Here is a 19,798-nt window from a genome sequence, read left to right as displayed (position 1 = left end):
GGAGGGATGGAAGAAGTGAACAAAGGCAGAGTGAACCTGGGTGGACTGGGGGGGAGTGGGTTAACTGAAATTGGAAAATTCAGTGTTCATACCATTGGGTTGTAGGTTATCCAAGCAGAATATGAGGTGTTGTTCTTCTAGTTTCTGTTTGGCCTCACCTGGTCATTTGGACTCCTTGGTCCATTCATCCCTTCCAACTCACCCCTCCCTATCTCCTGGCAGCTTCCTCTGCAACTGCAGAAGGCTGGCCCTTGTCCCTTCACATATCCCATTACCAACATCCAGGGACCTAAACAGCCCTTCCAGATGAGGCAGAGATTCAAAAAGTATAAACTAGGCAACTGTTTTGCAGCGTACCTGCACTCTGTCCACAACAGCCATCTTGAGTTTCTTCTTGCATATCATTTCGACTCCCCTTCCTGTTCCAACACTGACCATCTTACTAATCTACCCCCCCCCCACCATTCCCTGTTTCCACGTATTACCCACCAGCCTCTGTCTCAACACTCAGCCCTCTTCCTCTGCTAATTGGCTCCATCTGCCCATCATCTACCTCTCATTTGGCTCCAGCTATCATCTACCCCTCTACACTCCCAGTTCTTATGCAGGATCTTGACCCAAAGCATCAACTATCCCTTTGCTTTCAGAGATGCTGTTTGACCCACTGAGTTCGTCCAACACTTTACTTAATGTATAAAACAGTCTTGGCAAAGAGAGATAAGTCTTTCTATGTCTTCAGTATTTAGAAAGTTGCGTTGAAGCTGAGATATTCAAACAATTGTCAGATTACCCTTCCATTTATAATGTTAAAGGAGCTCAATAAATGCAATTTGTTGTTTGTACCTAGCCAATCATAATCTCCAGTTAAATAATTATCAACAATTATCTTAAAGTTCAATCCACACGTAGAGATTGTAACTAGCACGTTCAGAGTATTGTGCACAATTCTTGGTTTTCAGAAGCAATGGAAATACAAGGAAGATTTACAGGGACATTACTGGCATTAAGATTGGAAACACTGAAAAGGCTGTACTTGTATTTAAAAAAAGGGTATACTTAGAGGAGACATGATAGAGGTCTTTAAAATAATTAATGGGTTGGGCAGGACAGATGTGGAGAGAACATTTTAGTCACATGTGCAAGAACTAAATATTAGGGACCATAAATACAAGTTAATTGCAGGGTATATGTTAAAGAGAATGTTTCCTCCTATGGGGCAATTTGGGAGACGCCAGTGTTTTAGTAAAGGGGTTGCACTTTTATCATGGACACGAGGAAAAATTTCACTCGGGGATTTTGAATGACTGGTGGAGGCTGAGTTATTGAATATATTCAAGGCTGAGAGAGACACCTTTTTGGATGATAAAGAAATTAAGTATTATGAAGAACAAGCAGGAAGGGGAAGTCCAAAATAAGATCATGGTCTTACTGAATGGCAGAGTAGGTTTGAGGGATCATATCGTCTATTCCTGCCCTTATTTCTAACGTTCTTCTGTAAATTCAAAAGGTAAATAAGAACATATTTCTTTACACAGATCTATTAGAATATGGAAATCACTACAACAAGAAGTCATTGATGCAAATGAATACTTTGAAAAGGAAAGTAAATGAATACATGAGAGAAGGGATTAGGAAGATAGTCAAAAGGATGTGTAAATCGATGGGGAGACTGAAATATAAACATGAGTACAGACCCTCAGGGTGTCATGGCCTGTTTCTGTATCGTGCACATTTTGGTAATTCTACATATGTAGTTTAATGGGTAGGGAGTCAGTGGCAGATGTCTGGGGAACTACCTAACATGGTCATCTAAAGCAAAATTTTCAAAGTAAAATGCAGATATATACAAGTCATAATAGAGAAATATTTAGACCAACCAATTGTTTAAAGTCTTTACTGTCCACAAGATCAGCGTCCTAATCACATGTACTCACCATGTTCCCAGTATTTTTTTCTTAACTATGCATCTAAACTTGACCTGCATGTTGACATAAATGACAACCTCAATCATTAATTCTGCGAGTACATCTGATAAGATGATAAACCAGTGTGACAAGGTTCCCTTATTTTCTGTCTACATTTAGTTTTATATCCATTGTTTCCTCATTATACACCCTTCAAAAGATTAATAATACTGCCATCTGAGAAATCCCCAGATTTGATGCTTCTACCACCACCACCATCCAACCCCTCCTTCCAGACCCAGCTATTAAAAATGAATAAACTACAGATCTTCCAAAGCACTCCTGATTCAGGATTTGGGCTAATTACAAATGTAGTACTATTATTTCAGAAAGCTAGCAGAGAAGAAAAAAAAACAGGAAGTTATCAACTGCTCAACCTAACATCTGTAGTGGGAAGTTAATTCAATCTATAATTAAGGACAGTGAGACTGAGCACCTGGAGAAATCTGAGCTCATTAGAGAGTGCCAATCTGTATTAGTAATAATCATAAAGTAACCTAAACAGTAGTCAAGAGAATATCTGTCACTGGGATTTATATGGACTTCTAAACAGAATTCAGTAAGGTTCTATTGTAAGTTAAAATTGAAGTTCATGGAACCGAAGGTAAATTATTGAATTGGTTAAGCAGTAAAGTCAGAGAGTTGAAATAATGGGTATGTACAATAGCACCGAAGGTAGCACAATCATACAGCACTCTTGCTCCTCAATTCCAAATACTAACAGATATCCCATTGTTTTAAAAGAAAACATCTGGTTAGACTGTATTTTGTTGTGTCGGGAAACTGGAGTGACCCTGCACTTCGCTGGTTCTCCTGCAGCAAGATTCACCCTCGGCTTGATGTGGAGAGTTTGTCTGTGAGGACGGAATGAGTGGTGCAGCTGTTCAGCTTGAGATACAGGCCTCAGGGCTGCAGCCTGGCCAGCACAGCATGTACAGACATTCTGGGGACCATCAGCTGCTACGCTATGTGTTGACAGACTGCGTGGATCCCACTGTCTCTGCCATCACCTCCTGATGGACATGATGAAAGTTGCTTTCTTCCACTTCTCTTTGTTTGCCTGCACAGTTGTCCCCAGACTGGAGATTTCACTATGTTACCAAACACAACGTTAAGTTTTGTATGGTAAGGACAGCATGGAACATGAAGCAAATGGAATTGGGAGAGAGATCATCAGTGAGCCGAGTAAATATGGAACAGGTTCGAAGAGTTAAAAGGCCAACTCAATTTAGACCACCTAAAGTAGGGGATAACATACCCATATCTTAGTCAACAGTTTTAATAAATTATCACAACTTGCCAGAGAATATGCGCTAGATTGGACCAGCTCATGCTAATAAAGGGCACTGCAGCAACACCATTTGCTGCTGCCCCACAGCATCTGGAGCAAAAAAAATGTTTAAGTCAGATTACCCATCTTTATATCTTACATACAACTTGTTCACTTTTTCAGGTGGATACTGGTTTGAAATATACACTTGAACTATGCACCAAGACACAGCCAATACCAATATTGGAATAAAGGAAAACAATGGCTTTCAAGTCCTCCTTATTCTCAACCATGCCTCTTTGCTGTAACAAAAGGTTTCACCAAGAGACTGATGACTCTACTAGAGTGCCTATGACCAGGAATACAGCAATGCAATCTCAGAAGGACTGTAAATAATGTGTCATGGAGTTAATTCAAAACCTTTTAGGACCCTCAGGGAATCAAAATACAAGGATCAGGTGGGGAAGTGCAGTTAATGTAGAGGATCAGCCATAATCTTACTGAGCACAAGAACACACTCAATCAGCCAGATGGCCTACTTCTATTTTTTGTTATGCAGAATGTGGTCACATCCATTCAAAAGTACTACCCCATCAAAATACTTGAGATTTATTCATTAGCAGGAACACGATGACATCTGTTCTTACACTTTGGGAAATGTAATAATGTAGGATCAAATCCTCTTGGATTATGTTTGCATTTGTGTGAATATTGGGGTGCTGAACACAATATTAAAATTTTCAGATGACATAAAACCAAGGTATTTAGTAAACAATGAGGAAAACTGTATGGACTAAAAGGACATACAAAAGCTGGTGGAATAATAAACAAATGGCAGATCACTGAAGATTAAATTCAATGCAAGAAAGTGTAAGATGTTACATACTGGCTGCCAGAAGAAGAAATGATAGAATTTTAAAAGGGGTTGGCAGAACAGATGTGGATGTTTTTTGCACAGATAAGAGTAATTAGCAGAAGTGAGCTTCTCAGCCTCTTGAGCCTGCTCCAGTATTCAATAAGATCATGGCTAATCTTACTGTAACTTCAAACCTGCATTCTTGCCGATTCATCCAGTAATCTTTCATCACTTTGATTATCAATAATCTAACCGATCAATTTCAATTGACATGTACCAAAGCAGAATTGAAACTGTTCAGCATCCTTCTGTCTTAGGTCTTGAACAGAGTAAGCACAGTTGGTAATTGCATGTATAGGTGTAAGCACTCTTTGAATTTCTTAAAATGATCTGTATATTCTATATGCTAAGCAAAACAATTTTGGTAGATGCTATTACTTAGGCAAGTGTAGATGATCAGCTACTAATTATATTAATTGGTGTCACAGTTTGGTTGTTTGTAACTTCTGGGAAGAATCCTAAACGATTGCAGGAAATATAAATGCTCATCTAAAATATAGATAATAACTGAAATCTTGTGCATGTTAGCATCTACCTAAACAGAATATTAATTCTGTACATTAATAGCTTGGCTTCAGTGTACTTGTTGTCTATTATAATTACACAGCACTATGTAGTGACTCAAGTCACTCTGCCTGCAACTTATAACTGTGGAAAAAAGTCATGCCCCTGCATAAGGGCTCAGATGCACCTGCCTTTTATCTCTGCTGCTCATCCCTCCAAACAAGCTTAGGCCCCTTGATATTACTGTTTTTATGAGAAATTCTAGTTCTGGAATCCTTGGCTTGTGGAGGAGGGAGAGATGGTTTTGACATATCTTCCTCTTGAAAACATCATCTGGGTGTCAGGAGGCAGCTATAAAATGGTTAAATAAAGTTAACTGGGTCTGTCCCCCAGGTTGGTCATGCTAATTCCTGGTCTATACAGGTATATATCAATCTGACTGAAGATCCAAAATGCAGGAGCTCTTACCCCAGTGCCACCTTCTTCTTGTGACCATGGTAGTTTGTGGGGTGAACAATAATTCCATCTCATCAAACCACTTAATAATATTTGATACAAGTAAACCTAGGTCCTAACTTAGCTTCTGACCATTCTGAAAGAAGACATAAGGGCTGGCTGAAGGGGCCCAAGTGGCAGATAATATTTAATACAAAGAATTTTAAAGCTATCACTTCCATAATTTCCCTCCCCCCTCTCCATTTTTACAGCTACCATCACATCAGATGCTTCAATCATTCATTCACTCACTCAAAGATGAGAAGTACTCATTTGTCTAGAAATTCAATCATCTAACACCAATTTTGCCAGTGTTATGTAAATACAATCGATCTAATCCCAAATGAAATGCAGTAATGACAATGTTGTGTCAATCCAGAAATTTGACTGAGCTCTATGTGTCCGTAACATAATTTCATCTGGTTAGTGTAGCTCCTCGGGCAACGTTCCTTTTGGAGAATTTCAAATGAACTTAGACCAACTTGTCCCAGGGACAACCACTGTTGATCACATCTGGGTCAAGAATGTATGTGGATCAGGACTCACAGCATTTCTTTGCTCTTTTGATTCTGCCTCCCTTGGCACCGATCCACAATCCTCAACTCCTGCCATCTGGTGACTAGTTGTTTAGGTCCCAATCCTTGGTTCATCCCGTTCTTGACTCAGATCCTCAATAAGGAACTCCCTTCCCCTTCTCAGCAACCCACCTTCCTTGATGACCTGACCCAGGCCCCAGTCTCTGGCCTCCAGTGTCAGTCCCTTTCCCCCTCTAAATGCCTAGACTAAGCCTCAATCCAGAGCGCACATTTCTGTTACAGTGAAGTGCAATGTCCTTTCAAGCAGTATGCAAGGTACTTGACTGAATAAGTCATTAGCATCCCAATGCAACATCCATATAGGACACGCATTTAGGTATATTAAAATCTTTAACATGAAATACTTTAACCACCTTCTCTATGTGAAAAGTACCCTTTGGTCATTAATGGGTCCAATCATTACCCTATCTAGTTGTGCTTTATAAGTTGTTATCTTTGATGTTGCCTGCTAATCTCTTCTCATTTTTTTCAACCACATTTTCAATTTCTTGCGGTACATTCCAAAACCTTTTTGATCACTAACTGCATTTTGCTCCTGACATTTGTTGTTCATCTTCTTTTTCTGTTTCACTTGATTTTAATTTCCTTTGTCATCAGTGCCCTTTAGCTTCAGACGCTGTTTACCTTGTGCCTTCAAAGCAATGTACATATCTTGTATCTGAACTCTTTTTCCCTGAATGCTCTACATCATAGCGTTATTGGTTCACGATGCAATCATCTGCTCCAGCCTATACAAGACGGTCAACCATTAAGACAGAAGATAAACTCAGAAAGAGAAATGAAGCTGATAAAGAAGCCTTTGGCAATAGTGCAAAACAAGCAATAGCTAATTGGCAGTCTGTTTACACCTGTCCAATTTTCATTTTCATTGACTTCAATATCAGAAGGTGACTCACATAGTTCCATTAGTATAAACAGCATCGCTCCCTTCCACATACTGCACCTGTGTTGGGTAGACATGCTGCACCTGCTGTACCTGAAAAATAGAAATACATTTAATTATTTTCAATACACCTTAAACATTTTGGTTTTGTTTTGCAATCAGTGGCAAAGATTCCCAAGAAATTCACCCAAACAATTGAGTGATTCCTGCAGTACAAACTTTCCTGTTCCTAACATCCATTGATATCAGGCTTTAGTTCAAGCTGATCCCTGTGATATCATTAAACAGGTTGAGTGGTCAATCATATTTAAGAATTCTCACAGTGAACAAGAAAGAAGGAAAAAACACAACTTTTAGCTAATACTTTTGCATAAAACAATTAGAAGATATACGTAAGATAACTCTGGAATCCAAAGTATCAAACATAAACTTTAAAAAATATTTTATAAAAATCCATTAGCTGAAGGAATTACAATTTATTATAACATAAAATTAGTTGTTTTTAGGCCCACAGAAATTGCTAAGCATGCCTTAGCTCACCATTAAAATCTCACATATACTTCATGAAGAATAATTTGTCAATACCGAAATTATCATCAATCCACCAGTGAAGGTTTGAAAAACAGCACAATCTGTGGAGGAACACTGAGTCATTGAGAGCAACTTTGGGATTTCTGCCCTAAAATATGCTTGTGCAGAAATCACAAAGCTTCTGTAAGCTTCAAAATATAATAACTGAACACTGACAGTTTGTCTTTACAACTGCAAAATTCAAGCCTTCATGTATGCTGAGTATCTCTGCTCAATATTAGAATTAATTTACAGCTATACTTCAATTTACTACAATTTTCTATTGTGTTATGTTTTTCACTTTTGTTTTTTATTTGAATTTTCCTAAATATTTTGGTGCAGCGCTGATTCAGAAGCTTAACAATCGACTCGGGTGCCATTGAAAGTTTTGCATTATTTAGTTAGCAATGATTGGTTGAAGATAATCATGTACCATGTTTTTCCTAACACTCAGTCCAAGTTCTGTCGACCATATTCATGCCAGCTGCTGTTGAATGTTACTATTTCTGCATATTTCCCACTACTGACTCATTTGGAGGCCAATGATAAAATTGTGAGGAGAAATTACATAAACTAGTTCTGTATTCACTGGGATTTATATAAGAATCTCTAAATTTATGAAGGGGTTATGCTCTGGGAAAACAATGCATTCCACTAAACTCAAATCTCAAAGGCATTCCTGTTAATTTCAAATCTGGTGGTGGTCCAGAGCTCAAGAGTTTTGATTAAATACACCTAGTCACTTAAAAATAGTTCAAGTATCTTAAGTAATAAAATATTAACAATTAAATATTAAAATAATAAAAACATAATATACCATTTTGGGTACTCATCAACTGAAACATCCAAGATGCCTCTCTACCTTCCAGCTCTTATGTCTTCACCCACCAAACCTCCCCTAGACTTCACCATCTCTCACCCCTCACTCAGGGCTCTCAATGTATTTTTCCACCCCTCTCTCGTTCCTGCCAATTCTAACATGAGCCCTGTACATCCTCACTCTCACATCTCCATGTAGTTCTCAGTTAAGTGGATTGCACTTTTGTTGGCAAAGATGCACTCCACTCCATTGGGATTTCAATTGCTGTTTATTGTTCACATTTAGCACCGTATGTTACAGAAAATAAAGCCTCGTAAATCAAGGGCATGTACCCTAAAGAATGAATTATGGTGCAATGAAAATTTGTGAATAGAATACCAGTAATGAGGGATACCAGTAATGTGTGGAGATGGTGTGACTGAATTTTTCAGGATATTAAGAGTAACTGATGGAATACTCTGAAACAAACTCTCCTGTTAATTGGGAAATCTATGACTTGGGGAAATAATACAAAATTTAGACAAGCCTTTTATGAATGGAATTAGGACACATTTCAACTGGCCAAGGGTGGAAGAAATTCAGAATGCTTTCCTCAGTCATTGAGCAATAGAGCTATACATCACAGAAAACAGGCCCTTCAGCCCAACTTGCCTATGCCAACCAAGTCGCCTAACTGAGCTAGTACTATTTTCCTGTGTTTGGTCCATATCCCTCTAGCCTCTCCTATCCATGTACCTGTCCAAGAGGCTTTTAAATGACATAATTATATCCACCTCTACCACTTCCTCTGGCAGTTCATTCCATATACAAACCACCCTCTGGGTGAAAATGTTGCCCCTCAGGTCCCTTTTAATGTCTTCCCCACTCACTTTAAACCTATGTCCTCTAGCTTTGGACTCCCCTACCCTGGGGAGATGACTGTGGCTATTCACCTTACTCTATGCCCCTCATGATTTTATAATTTGTAAGGTCACCCGCTAGACTCCTATGCTCCAGGGAAAACAAATCCAGCCTATCCAGTCTCTCCTTATAATTCAAGCCCTCCAGTCCTGTTAACATCCTTGTGATTCTTTTAATATAGAACAGTATAGCATGGGACAGGCCATTCAGCCCACAATGTTGTGCTGGCCTTTATGCCAATTTATACTAAATGTCATCCTCCTGTGTAGCATCCATATCCCTCCATTCCCTTCATATTCATGTGTCTATCTAAAAGCTTCTTAAACTACACCAAACTGCTTGCTTCCACTACTACCCCGGTAACCTATTCCAGGCACCTACCACCCTCTGCATGGAAAACTTGCCCCTCACATCGCGTTTAAACTTTCCCCCTCTAACCTTAAAAGCATTCCTCTGGTGTTTGACATTTCTACCCTGGGGAAAAGGATTTGACTGTCTACCTTATCTATACCTTTCATAATTTTAAAAACCTCTATCAAATCCCCCCTCAGCCTCTGACACTCTAGGGAGAAAACCCATGTTTGGCCAACCTGTCCTTATAGCTCATACCCTCTAATCCAGGCAGCATCTTGGTAAACCTCTTCTGCACCCTCTCCACATCCTTCCTATTATGGGGCGATCAGAACTGCATGTAATACTCCGAATGTGGTCTGACTAAAGTTTTATATATCTGCAGCGTGACTTCAATACTTCAGTGCCATTAAGAGGTCTACCACTAACTGTATACTTTCTCCTTTCGTTTGACCTCCCAAAGTGCAACACCTCATACTTGCCCGCATTAAACTCCATCTGCCACTTCTCTGCCATATCTGTAAGTGATCTATATCGTGCTGTATTCTTTGATAGTCCTTTACACTGTCCACAGCTCCACCAATCTTGATGTCATCTGCAAACTTGCTAATCCACCCATCTATATTTTCATCCAAATTATTGATATATATATTGCATGACCTGCACCACACAAGCCATGCTGACTGTCCCTAAGCAGGCCATGCCTTTTCAAATACTCATAAATTATCCTGGATTATCCCTATTTCCCTTCTTGAACAAAGGCACAACATTTGCTATTCTCCAGTCCTCTAGGATCTCACCTGTTGCTAGTGAGGACACAAAGATCTTTGTCAAAGCCCCAGCAATCTCCTCACTTGCTGCTTTCAGTATACTGGGATATATGCCAACAGGCCCTGGGGACTTATCCAACCTAATGCTTTTCAGAAGACTCAGCACTACCTCCTCCTGTATCTCAAAATGTCCCAGCACATTAGCACGTCCCATTCTGCCTTCACTATCCTCCAAATCCTTCTCCTTGGTAAATACCGACACAAAGTACTCATTTAGTACCTCTGCCACGTGCTCCGACTCCAACCACAAATTCCCTCCTTTATCTTTAAGTGGACCTATCCTCCCCTTAGTTATCCTCTTTTTCTTAATACAAGTATAAAATACTTTGGGATTCTCCTTGATCCTGATCGCCAAGGACATTTCGTGGCCCCCTTTTGGTTGTCTTTATATTCTACAAGGGTCCAGTCTGATTTTAGCTTCCTAAACCTTACGTACACTTCATTTTCCTTTCTGACTAAATTTAGGACCTCTTGGGTCATCCAAAGTTCCTTTACTTTACATCCTTGTCCTTACTCCTGAACTCTTGATCAGCTGGTCTTTAAACAACTCCCACATGTCAGACATGGACTTGTTCGACAGCAGCTGCTCCCCATCAACGCCCCGTAGCTCCCGTCTTATCCTGTCATAATTTGCCCTCCCCTATTTAGTATCTTCCTGCAAGATCTGATTTTATCCTTACTCATAAGCATCTTAAAACATAATGAGTTGTGATTACTATTCCCAAAATGTTCACCCACTATCAGGTCTGTCATTTGGCCTGGTTCATTTCCCAAAAACAGGTCCAGTATGTTCTCTCCTCTAGTTGGACTCTCCACACACTGTTTCAAGAACCCCTCTTGGATGCACTGAAGAAATCCCACCCCACCTAAACCTCTTATATTAAGGAAGTTCCAATCAATACTGGGGAAGTTAAAGTTCCCAGGAGTTTCTGCACCTTTCCATAATCTGTCTACATATCTGTTCCTCCACCTCTCGGTGGCTTTTGGGTGGCATATAGTATAATCCCATCAGCGTAATTGCACCTTTCTTATTTTTGAGCTCCACCCAAATTGTCTCTGTGGATGAGCCCTCCAGTATGTCCTCTCTGAGTACTGCTGTGACATTCTCCCTGATTAGTAGTTAAATCCCTCCACATCTTTTACCCCCCTCCCTCTCTATCACATCTAAAATAACAAAACCTAGGAATGTTTGAGCTGCCAGTCCTGTCCCTCACACAACCAGGTCTCCATAATGCAACATCGTAATTCCATGTACCGATCCAGGCTCTAAGTTCATCCTCCTTACCCATAATACTCCTAGAACTGAAATAGACACATTTCAGCCCATCAGTCCCACCCTGTTTATTAGCCTGTCCCTTGCTGTCCTTCCTTTCAGTCTTACTTGTCATAACATCTTTTTTTACCCTCAATCCTACCACCTGTTGCTCTGCTGCTGTGGTTCCCATCCCCCTGCCACTCTAGTTTAAACCTTCCCGAGTAGCACTAGCAAACCTCCTAGTGAGGATATTGGTTCCCCTCCAGTTCAGATGCAAACCATGTTGTTTGTACAGGTCCCACCTGCCCTGGAAAAGAGCCCAATGATCCATAAATCTGAACCGCTCCCTCGTACCCTCTCTCGCTTAATTACATCCTTCCTATGATATGGCGACCAGAACTGCAAATAATATTCCAGGTGTGGCCTCTCCTTAAACTCAAACCCTCCAGTCCTGGTAAAATCTTCATAAATCTTTTTTTGTACCCTTTCCAGTTTAATGACACCCTTCCTATAAGAGGGCAACCAGAACTGTACTCCTTGCTCCAAATGTGGCCTTACCAACATCACATACAGCTGCAACATGATGTCCCAACTCCTGCACTCAATATCCTGATTGACGAAGGCAAGCATGCCAAACACCTTCTTCACCACCATGCCTGCTTGTGTCACCACTTTCAAGGAACCATGTACCTATACCCCTAGGCCTCTCTATTCTAGAGCACTCCCCAGGGCCCTACCATTTATTGTTTAAATCATGCCCGGTTTGTCTTACCAAAATGCAACACCTCACGTTTATCTGAATTAAATTCCATCTGCCATTTCTTGACCCACTGGCCCAGTTGATCAAGATCCCATTGTAATCTTAGGTAACCTTCTTCACGGTCCACTATACCACCAATTTTAGTGTCCCCTGCAAACTTAGTAACCATTCCACTTACATTCTCATCCAAATCATTAATATAAATGACAAACAACAGTGGACCCAATACCGATCCCTGTGCTACACAATTGGTCACAAGCCTCCAGTCTGAAAAACTACCCTCTACCATCACCCTCTGTCTCCTACCATCAAGCCAATTTTGTATCCAATTGGCTAGCTCGCCCTGGATCCCATGTGATCTAATTGTTAATATTTAAAACTGAGATTAATGGGTGTTCTTAACCAAAGGTGTAATTTAAGGGATGTAGGAAAAGTGGGGTCATTTATAGAATTAGATCAGAGATCAGGCACAATCTCATTAATTCGTAGAACAAAGCTAAGGGGAGCTGGGCTAGTGAGTAAAAATGCAAAAGAGTTAGAGTGCAAAGTAGCTCCAAGTCAGTTAAAGAAAGTGTGTCAAAGAAATGTTAGTGATGACAGTGGGTTGACAGTGAGAGAATGTTCAGAAAAGAGGATGAGGCAGAAAACCCTTGAATAAAATCTATTGGGATTGCGATCCACAATTAACTTGCACATATCGATTGCAGTCTGCCAACTTCAAGCTCCTTATTCATTTATTTCATTTCAACAACCAACATCACTAACTGCACCATTCATTAGTAACATCCTGAATGTCTCCTTCAAATTAAAGGGAGTCTGCACCCTCTAAAGCAGATATGTATTGTGGCTGAAAGTAGGGCAGTTGCTCAGGAAGTGAAGGTGAAGTGAGAAAAGGTTGGAGAATATTACAACACGAGAAAGGACAGACTGCATGGTTTTAAAGCACTCTATCAGGAGTCATGGTGGTGAAACTGAATTAACAGCAAGTTTATAAGGTGTCAAGGTTTCCCCCAAACACACATCCAGATGACACTCAGAGCTGATAGGCCATGTGGTCGATGCTAAGAACATAGGAAGACCTGAATGCATTGAACTTCATAAAACACAAATGCAAAAGTACAAGTGTAAGAAAGCTTGAGCCTTGACATTGAGCACAGATCATTTAAATTGGATTCTGCTGTCAATGGCACACAATTAACTAAAAAGAGGGAAGGCTGCAGAGGATGATGGAATCTCGCCAGACTTCCTCTACCACTTCAGGCCATCAGTTCAAAAGTGATTTCTAAACTTGTATTCAAGTATGATGGCACATCCCTCCCTACCATTGGTAGTATCTACAGGAGGCACTGCCTCAAGAAGGGAACATCTATCATCAAAGATCCCCACCATCTGGGCCACATCATCTTTGCGTGGCAGGAGGTACAGAAGCCTGACGTCCCACACCACCAGGTTCAAGGACAATTACTTTCCTTCAACCACTTGGTTCTCGAACCAACCAGCAAAACCCTAATCACTACAGATTACCAACACTATGACCACTTTGCACTAAAATGGATTTTATTTGCAATAAATGTTTTCTGTTCTAATTGTGTTTTCTTGTAAAAATTGTGTACAGTTTGTTCTTGTGAATGCTGCTTATATGATACTATGTGCCTGTGATGCTGCTGTAAATAAGTTTTCCATTGCATCTGTGCATACATGTATTTGTGCATATGACAATAAACTCGACCTCGACTTTGAATAATCAATTCTCAAATTTAGCATGAGGAATTTACTATGGCTCCAAAACTGGGGAAACCAGCCCTGATCCTGAAAGCTACAAGCTGACATAGTTAATCAAAACTTTCAAACTATTGGAGTGGCTCATTCTTCAAAGGTTTAGGTTGTTCACCAGGGCATCCATCCCCCAAGTACATTAAAGCTGCTGTGTCCAAGTGATGACCTCATCATGAACACAGAAGCTCGCTTCTAGTGCTACCTTAAACCTACAACAGCTTAATTTATTGCAGTGATTGATCTTTCCATAGCATACACTTTTTGGAAGCACACCTTGATGCCAAAATTGCACTATCTTCTTCCATGCAACAGGCATTTCATCTTGTGTTAACAATGAGTAATCATCAGCAAAGCAATACACAGTTATATTGACAGTGCTATCAAGCAGCACTAGTCAACAATAATTTGCTCACCATAACATAGTTTGGATTTCAGCAAGACCACTCATCTCCAAAGTCTACCGTGCCCTAGAACCAAAGAACTGAATTCCAGAGGTCAGGTGAGAAAAGCGTCAAGGGGGCACTTGCTTAAGTGTGGCATTAAGGAGTCCTGAAGTCAATGATCAACAAGGGGGAAAACACTCCAATGATTGGAATCAAGGAAGGTGGTTGTGGTTATTGGATGTCAATCATCTCAGCACCCGGACCACACCGCAGGAATTCTTCAGAGCACAGTCCTAAAACCAACCAACTTCAGTTACTTCATCACCAACCTTCCTTCGATCATAAGGTCAGAATTGGTATTGTGCAATCATCAGCAAACAATGTTCAATTCCATCTGCAACTCCTCAGCAAATGTAGTAATCCATGCCTGCACATAGCAAGACCAAGACAACATGAAGGCATGAGCCGATAAGTAGACAATAACATCCACACCATAAAAGTTCCAGACAATGTACATCTTCAACAAAACAGACCTAATCCATCTATCCTTAACATTCAATAGCATTACCATCACTAAGTCCTCCACCATAAAAATCACTAACCAGATATTCAATTGGACCATGACAATAAGCAGATGAGAGACTGATGTCTTGCAGCAGGTGATTCATCTCCTGCCACACTACAGCCATTCTACAAGGCTCAAGTAAGGAGTGCAATGGAATACTCTCCACTTGCCTTGTTGGTGCAGCTCAGGACACTTGATGCCACCCAGAAGAAATTATTCCCTAGACTGGCACCCCAATTATCACATACATCCATTTCCTCCACCACCAGCACATTGGGGCTGCTGTGTACAATCTACAGAAGGAACTGATGTTACTTACTGAGGCTACTCTAACAGCACCTTCCAAACCTGCTAACTTTATCACCATGAAGGATAAGAGCAGCAACCGAAGATTCTCCTCCAAATCATACAATATCATGACTTGGAAACATTTCACCAGTCCTACATTGTTGATGGTTCTAAATCCTGGACCCCCTACCCAACAACACTGAGGAAAACTGCCACCACAAGGAACACAGTGATTCAAGAATGAAGCTCATCGCCATCTTCTCAATTTGGGATGGACAATTAATGCTGACCATGCCAGCAATGCCCAGACACCAAACAATGAATTTTTTTAAATTAAGGAACGCATATCTATTTCCAAGACTAAATATAAATACTACCTTTCCGAGGAAGTTTGCATATGCTGGTGATCTGGTGCTAACCACACAGGCAAAGACTTTAAGTGGCACTGAACATCAAACTGCCAGTAATTTTTTTTTAATTTTTAAATTTTATTTACAGCGTGGTAACAGGCCCTTCCGGCCCAACGAGTCCGCGCTGCCCATTTTAAACCCCCAAATTAACCTACCCGTACATCTTTGGAATGTGGGAGGAAACCGGAGCACCCGGAGGAAACCCAAGCAGACACGGGAGAACGCACAAACTCCTTACAGACAGCAACGGGAATCGAACCCTGATCGCTGGCGCTGTAATAGCATTGTGCTAACCGCTACGCTACTGTGTAATCTCAAAATATTTCTGCAAGAGGAGGCTGCAGACAAATCTAAGGCCATCACCTAGGAATTGAGGGAAAATAATTTCCAGAGATTTGAGAAAAGTGATTGTGACACCCCATCAAACTATGGACTATATAACAATACTCTGCCTCTCTCAAAACTTGATGATGACATTACAGAGATATACTCCCCATTCGCAAGAGCACTAAACATGTGTCAAAGAAGATGGTGGATTCGGTCAGATGGTCCTCTGATTAAACTGTCCAAGTTATTTGGCAGAATGCTCCATCACCAGAATATTCAAACCAGCACATCAATTGCTCATCAGATCCTTCACACACAGGCAGAGTCTCAATGACACTGCACATGACCCAAAAGGCTACAGCAATGGGAATGAGACAGTTAGCTTCCTAATTCTGGAATGAGTTGGGGATCTGGAGGGAGATGCAATGGTCTTTGTTAAGGTTAATTCCATACAGATGTAAAACAAGACTCTGCTCTATGGGCTGTTTGGGATGCATATTGAGACAAACATTAACTTCTATCGGAAGACTCTCAATTCTGTGAAAAAAGACAGAAGTGAAAAGAGAAAACAGTATCATTAATATTCCAGCTGAATAACTGACCTGCTGCTGAACTGGTACCTGTTGCACCACCTGGGCCTGCACCGCCTGCTGTCCTGCCACCGAGGTCTGCAAAGTCACTGTTGATGTGGTGTCTGAACCAGCCTCAGAAGTCTGCATATTGGGCTCTAAAGAAACACAAGGAAACAAATCATGCTGTATTCTTTCAAATGTCTCAGCATGAGCAGAAATAAACTGTGATGTCAATTTGATATTCCAGCCAGAAAGAAAAGTATGCAATACACCACAAGTAATGCAGAACATCATTGAAGGAATATGCTGTTAAGTGAGCTTGTCATATTGAGATACAGATTGGTGATACTGCTTTCCAGTTCTGCAAACACCAGCCCATTATTCAGCCTGATATTAAGCTGAATAAGCACATCATCACAGGCTGGTGAACCAATGAATGAAAACCCCAGCTTCAGTACAAACTGATATTAGGTAGGGCCACATGGCAGATTTGGTACAAAACCTAAATATGGACCTGCTTGCTTATTTGTTATTAGGTCCCTAATGCAAATTGACCAACACTGGGGGTTCATCTTTCTTGAGGTTTGGGGCCCAAATTCTGCTTCTTCTAATGGAGCTCCTGGACCCGAACAGCTAAGGTATTGCCTAATGCACCATATTGTCCAAGGGGTATCATCTATCAGATCAGTTGACAAAATGACCATAATAAAAAAAAATCCACAGTTCCAGTCATAGAAAAGCATTTTTTCCCTGGTGTTTTGATCAAATTCACTTCTCAATCAACACCATCATAAGGACTCAGCCGTGTCCATAGATCCTGTGCAGGTCAGATGGCAGGAGTATTTGCAGACATTTTTAACTTCTCCCTACTCCAATCTGAGGTCCCCACCTGCTTTAAGGAGACCACTATCATCCCAGTACCTAAGAAGAATAAGGTAATGTGCCTTAATGACTCCTGCTTGGTGGCTCTGACATCCCCCATCACAAAGTGCTTTGAGAGGCTGCTTATGGCACACATCAACTCCAGCCTCTAAGACAACCTCGACCCACTGCAATTCACCTACCTTGGAAACAGGTCCACAGCAGACACCATCTCCCTGGCCCTACACTCATCTCTGGAACATCTGGACAGGAAAGACACCTATGTTGGACTATTGCTTATTGACTACAGCTCCGCCTTCAATGCTATAATTCCAAGCAAATTCATCTCCAATCTCCTAGACATAGGACTCAACACCTCTCTTTGCTACTGGATCCTTGACTTCCTGAACAACAGACCACAATAAGGATAGGCAGCAATACCACCGCCACAATTATCCTCAACATTGGTGCCCCACAAGGCTACATTCTCACCCCCTATTTTACACCCTATACACTCGTGACTGCGAGGCTAGATTCTGCTCTAACCTCATCTACAAGTTTGTAGATGATACCACCGTAGTGGGCCAAATCTCAAATAACAATGAGTTGGTGTCATGACACAACCTTTCCCTTAATGTCAGCAAAACAAAAGAACTGGTCATTGACAACAGGAAGGAGGTATGGTGCACATGCTCCTGTTTACATCAAAGGTGCTGAGTTCAAGAGGATAAAGAGCTTCAAGTTCCTAGGAGTGAATGTCACCAATTGCTTGTCCTGATTCAACCACACAGACATCATGGCCAAGAAAGTGCATCAGCCCCTCTACTTCCTCAGGAGGCTAAAGAAATTTGGCATGTCCCCTTTGACTGTCACCAATTTTCATAGATGCACTACAGAAAGCATCCTATCCTGATGCATCACACATATGGCAAACGCTCTGCCTGGAAATACAAGAAACTGGATAGAGTTGTGGACACAGCTCAGCACATCATGGAAACCAGCCTCCCCTCCATAGACTCTGTCTACACATATCGTTGCCATGGTAATGCAGCCAACATAATCAAAGACCTCACCCACTCCCTCTCTTCTGCCCCCTCCCATCAGGCAGGAGATACAACAGTCTGAAACCACATACAACCAGGCTCAAGGATAGCTTCTATCCCAACATTATAAGACTATTGAACAGCCTCCTATTACAACAAGATGGACTCTTGACCTCAAAATCTACCTTGTTATGGCCTTGCACCTTACTGTCTGCCTGCACAGCACTTTTTCTGCAACTGCAACACTTCATTCTGCATTCTGTTATTGTTTTCCCTTGTACTACCTCAATGCAATGTAATGAAATGATCTGTATGGACGGCATGCAAAAAAGTTTTTCATAGTACCTCAGTACATGTGACAATAATAAGCCAATTTACAACCCTAATTTAGTTTTAATTTACCATCTAATCAACCAGTAATTTATTTCATTCCTATTTGCTGGGCTTTAACTGTGTGCCAGTTTGTTGCCATGTTACTTTACACAATAACAATGGTCTGTATTTGAAAAGCAATCCTAAGCTTGCAACGCATTTCAGGACCACATACATTAAAAGATAAAGCACAAAACAAATTCAAAATCTTTCTCTTGCTTCTAGATGCAGCTCTTGCCCTCTTCTACAATCACATTCTTCTCTCCTTGTGCAAACAGTAATTACTTCAGAGATGCTGGTGATCCCGGAGCACGTCATCCTGCCCCATTTTCTTCCAGTGAAGCAAATTTTCAGATTCTTCTGCAGTACTCTATCCTGCATCCAACTTGTAAATATTCAATAACGGGAGCAATCTGTTGTACTGTTGCAAAATAGTTTAGGTAAAAGTCTCAAATCATGTAATTATGCCAAATTATGATTTTTGGGTGATTAACATTAGGAAATAAACACTGTTTAACACAATGCCATGATTTGATGAATTAAAATGTACAATAACCACAAACCACACTGGAACGTCTCAGAGAACGTCTATGATGAATAATGATACTCAGACAAAGGTGCAACATAGATTTTCCCAGCAACCAATAGTTGACTTCTTGGTCAGTACAGCATGCCAAGCAACCACCTGCAACCACAACAAGATGCCCAGTCTAATTTGAGGACCAAACCTCATTACCACAGAGTTGGAAACTGCCAACAAAAAAAAAAATCTGCCTGATGCCCAAGGATCTCTGTGTTACTTGATGGAAAAAAGTCCAAGAGGAGCACCCCAGACTATACTGGTGGAACATGTAGAAACACTAACATTCAGTACACTTTTGTCCAGTACTGACCTGAAGTGAAAATCTGGATCCTGCAAATAACAAAGATGCCCAACCTGCACATCTCAAAGGCCTACAGCTTGATTTGGATGAGTGTTAGTTGACAATCCTATATGCAGACACTGAAGATCAATCATGAAGCTTCTGTCATTGCCAAGGTGTCTAATCATGGATTACTGCTGAGAACCAAACTATATGCCACAACA

General features: G+C 40.8%; 1 protein-coding gene across 5 annotated transcripts in view; it reads right to left on the bottom strand.

Moving 5' to 3' along the window:
* Positions 1-19,798, bottom strand: part of LOC127572774 (transcription factor RFX3-like) — a 217,567-nt gene that overhangs the window by 86,848 nt on the left and 110,921 nt on the right. For all 5 annotated transcript variants that reach the window (XM_052020384.1, XM_052020387.1, XM_052020388.1 and 2 more), the window contains 2 exons: positions 16,466-16,590; positions 6,642-6,721 (listed from right to left, as the gene is read on the bottom strand). In XM_052020384.1, the coding sequence (XP_051876344.1) occupies positions 6,642-6,721; positions 16,466-16,582 (197 nt within the window). In that variant the 5' untranslated portion in view covers positions 16,583-16,590. The remainder of the gene's footprint in view (positions 1-6,641; positions 6,722-16,465; positions 16,591-19,798) is intronic.

Source organism: Pristis pectinata, chromosome 7, assembly GCF_009764475.1.
Source record: "Pristis pectinata isolate sPriPec2 chromosome 7, sPriPec2.1.pri, whole genome shotgun sequence".
In the NCBI taxonomy this organism is placed as follows: domain Eukaryota; kingdom Metazoa; phylum Chordata; class Chondrichthyes; order Rhinopristiformes; family Pristidae; genus Pristis; species Pristis pectinata.
Note: the sequence above shows the minus strand (reverse complement) of the source record. Positions and strands in the feature narration are given on the sequence as shown.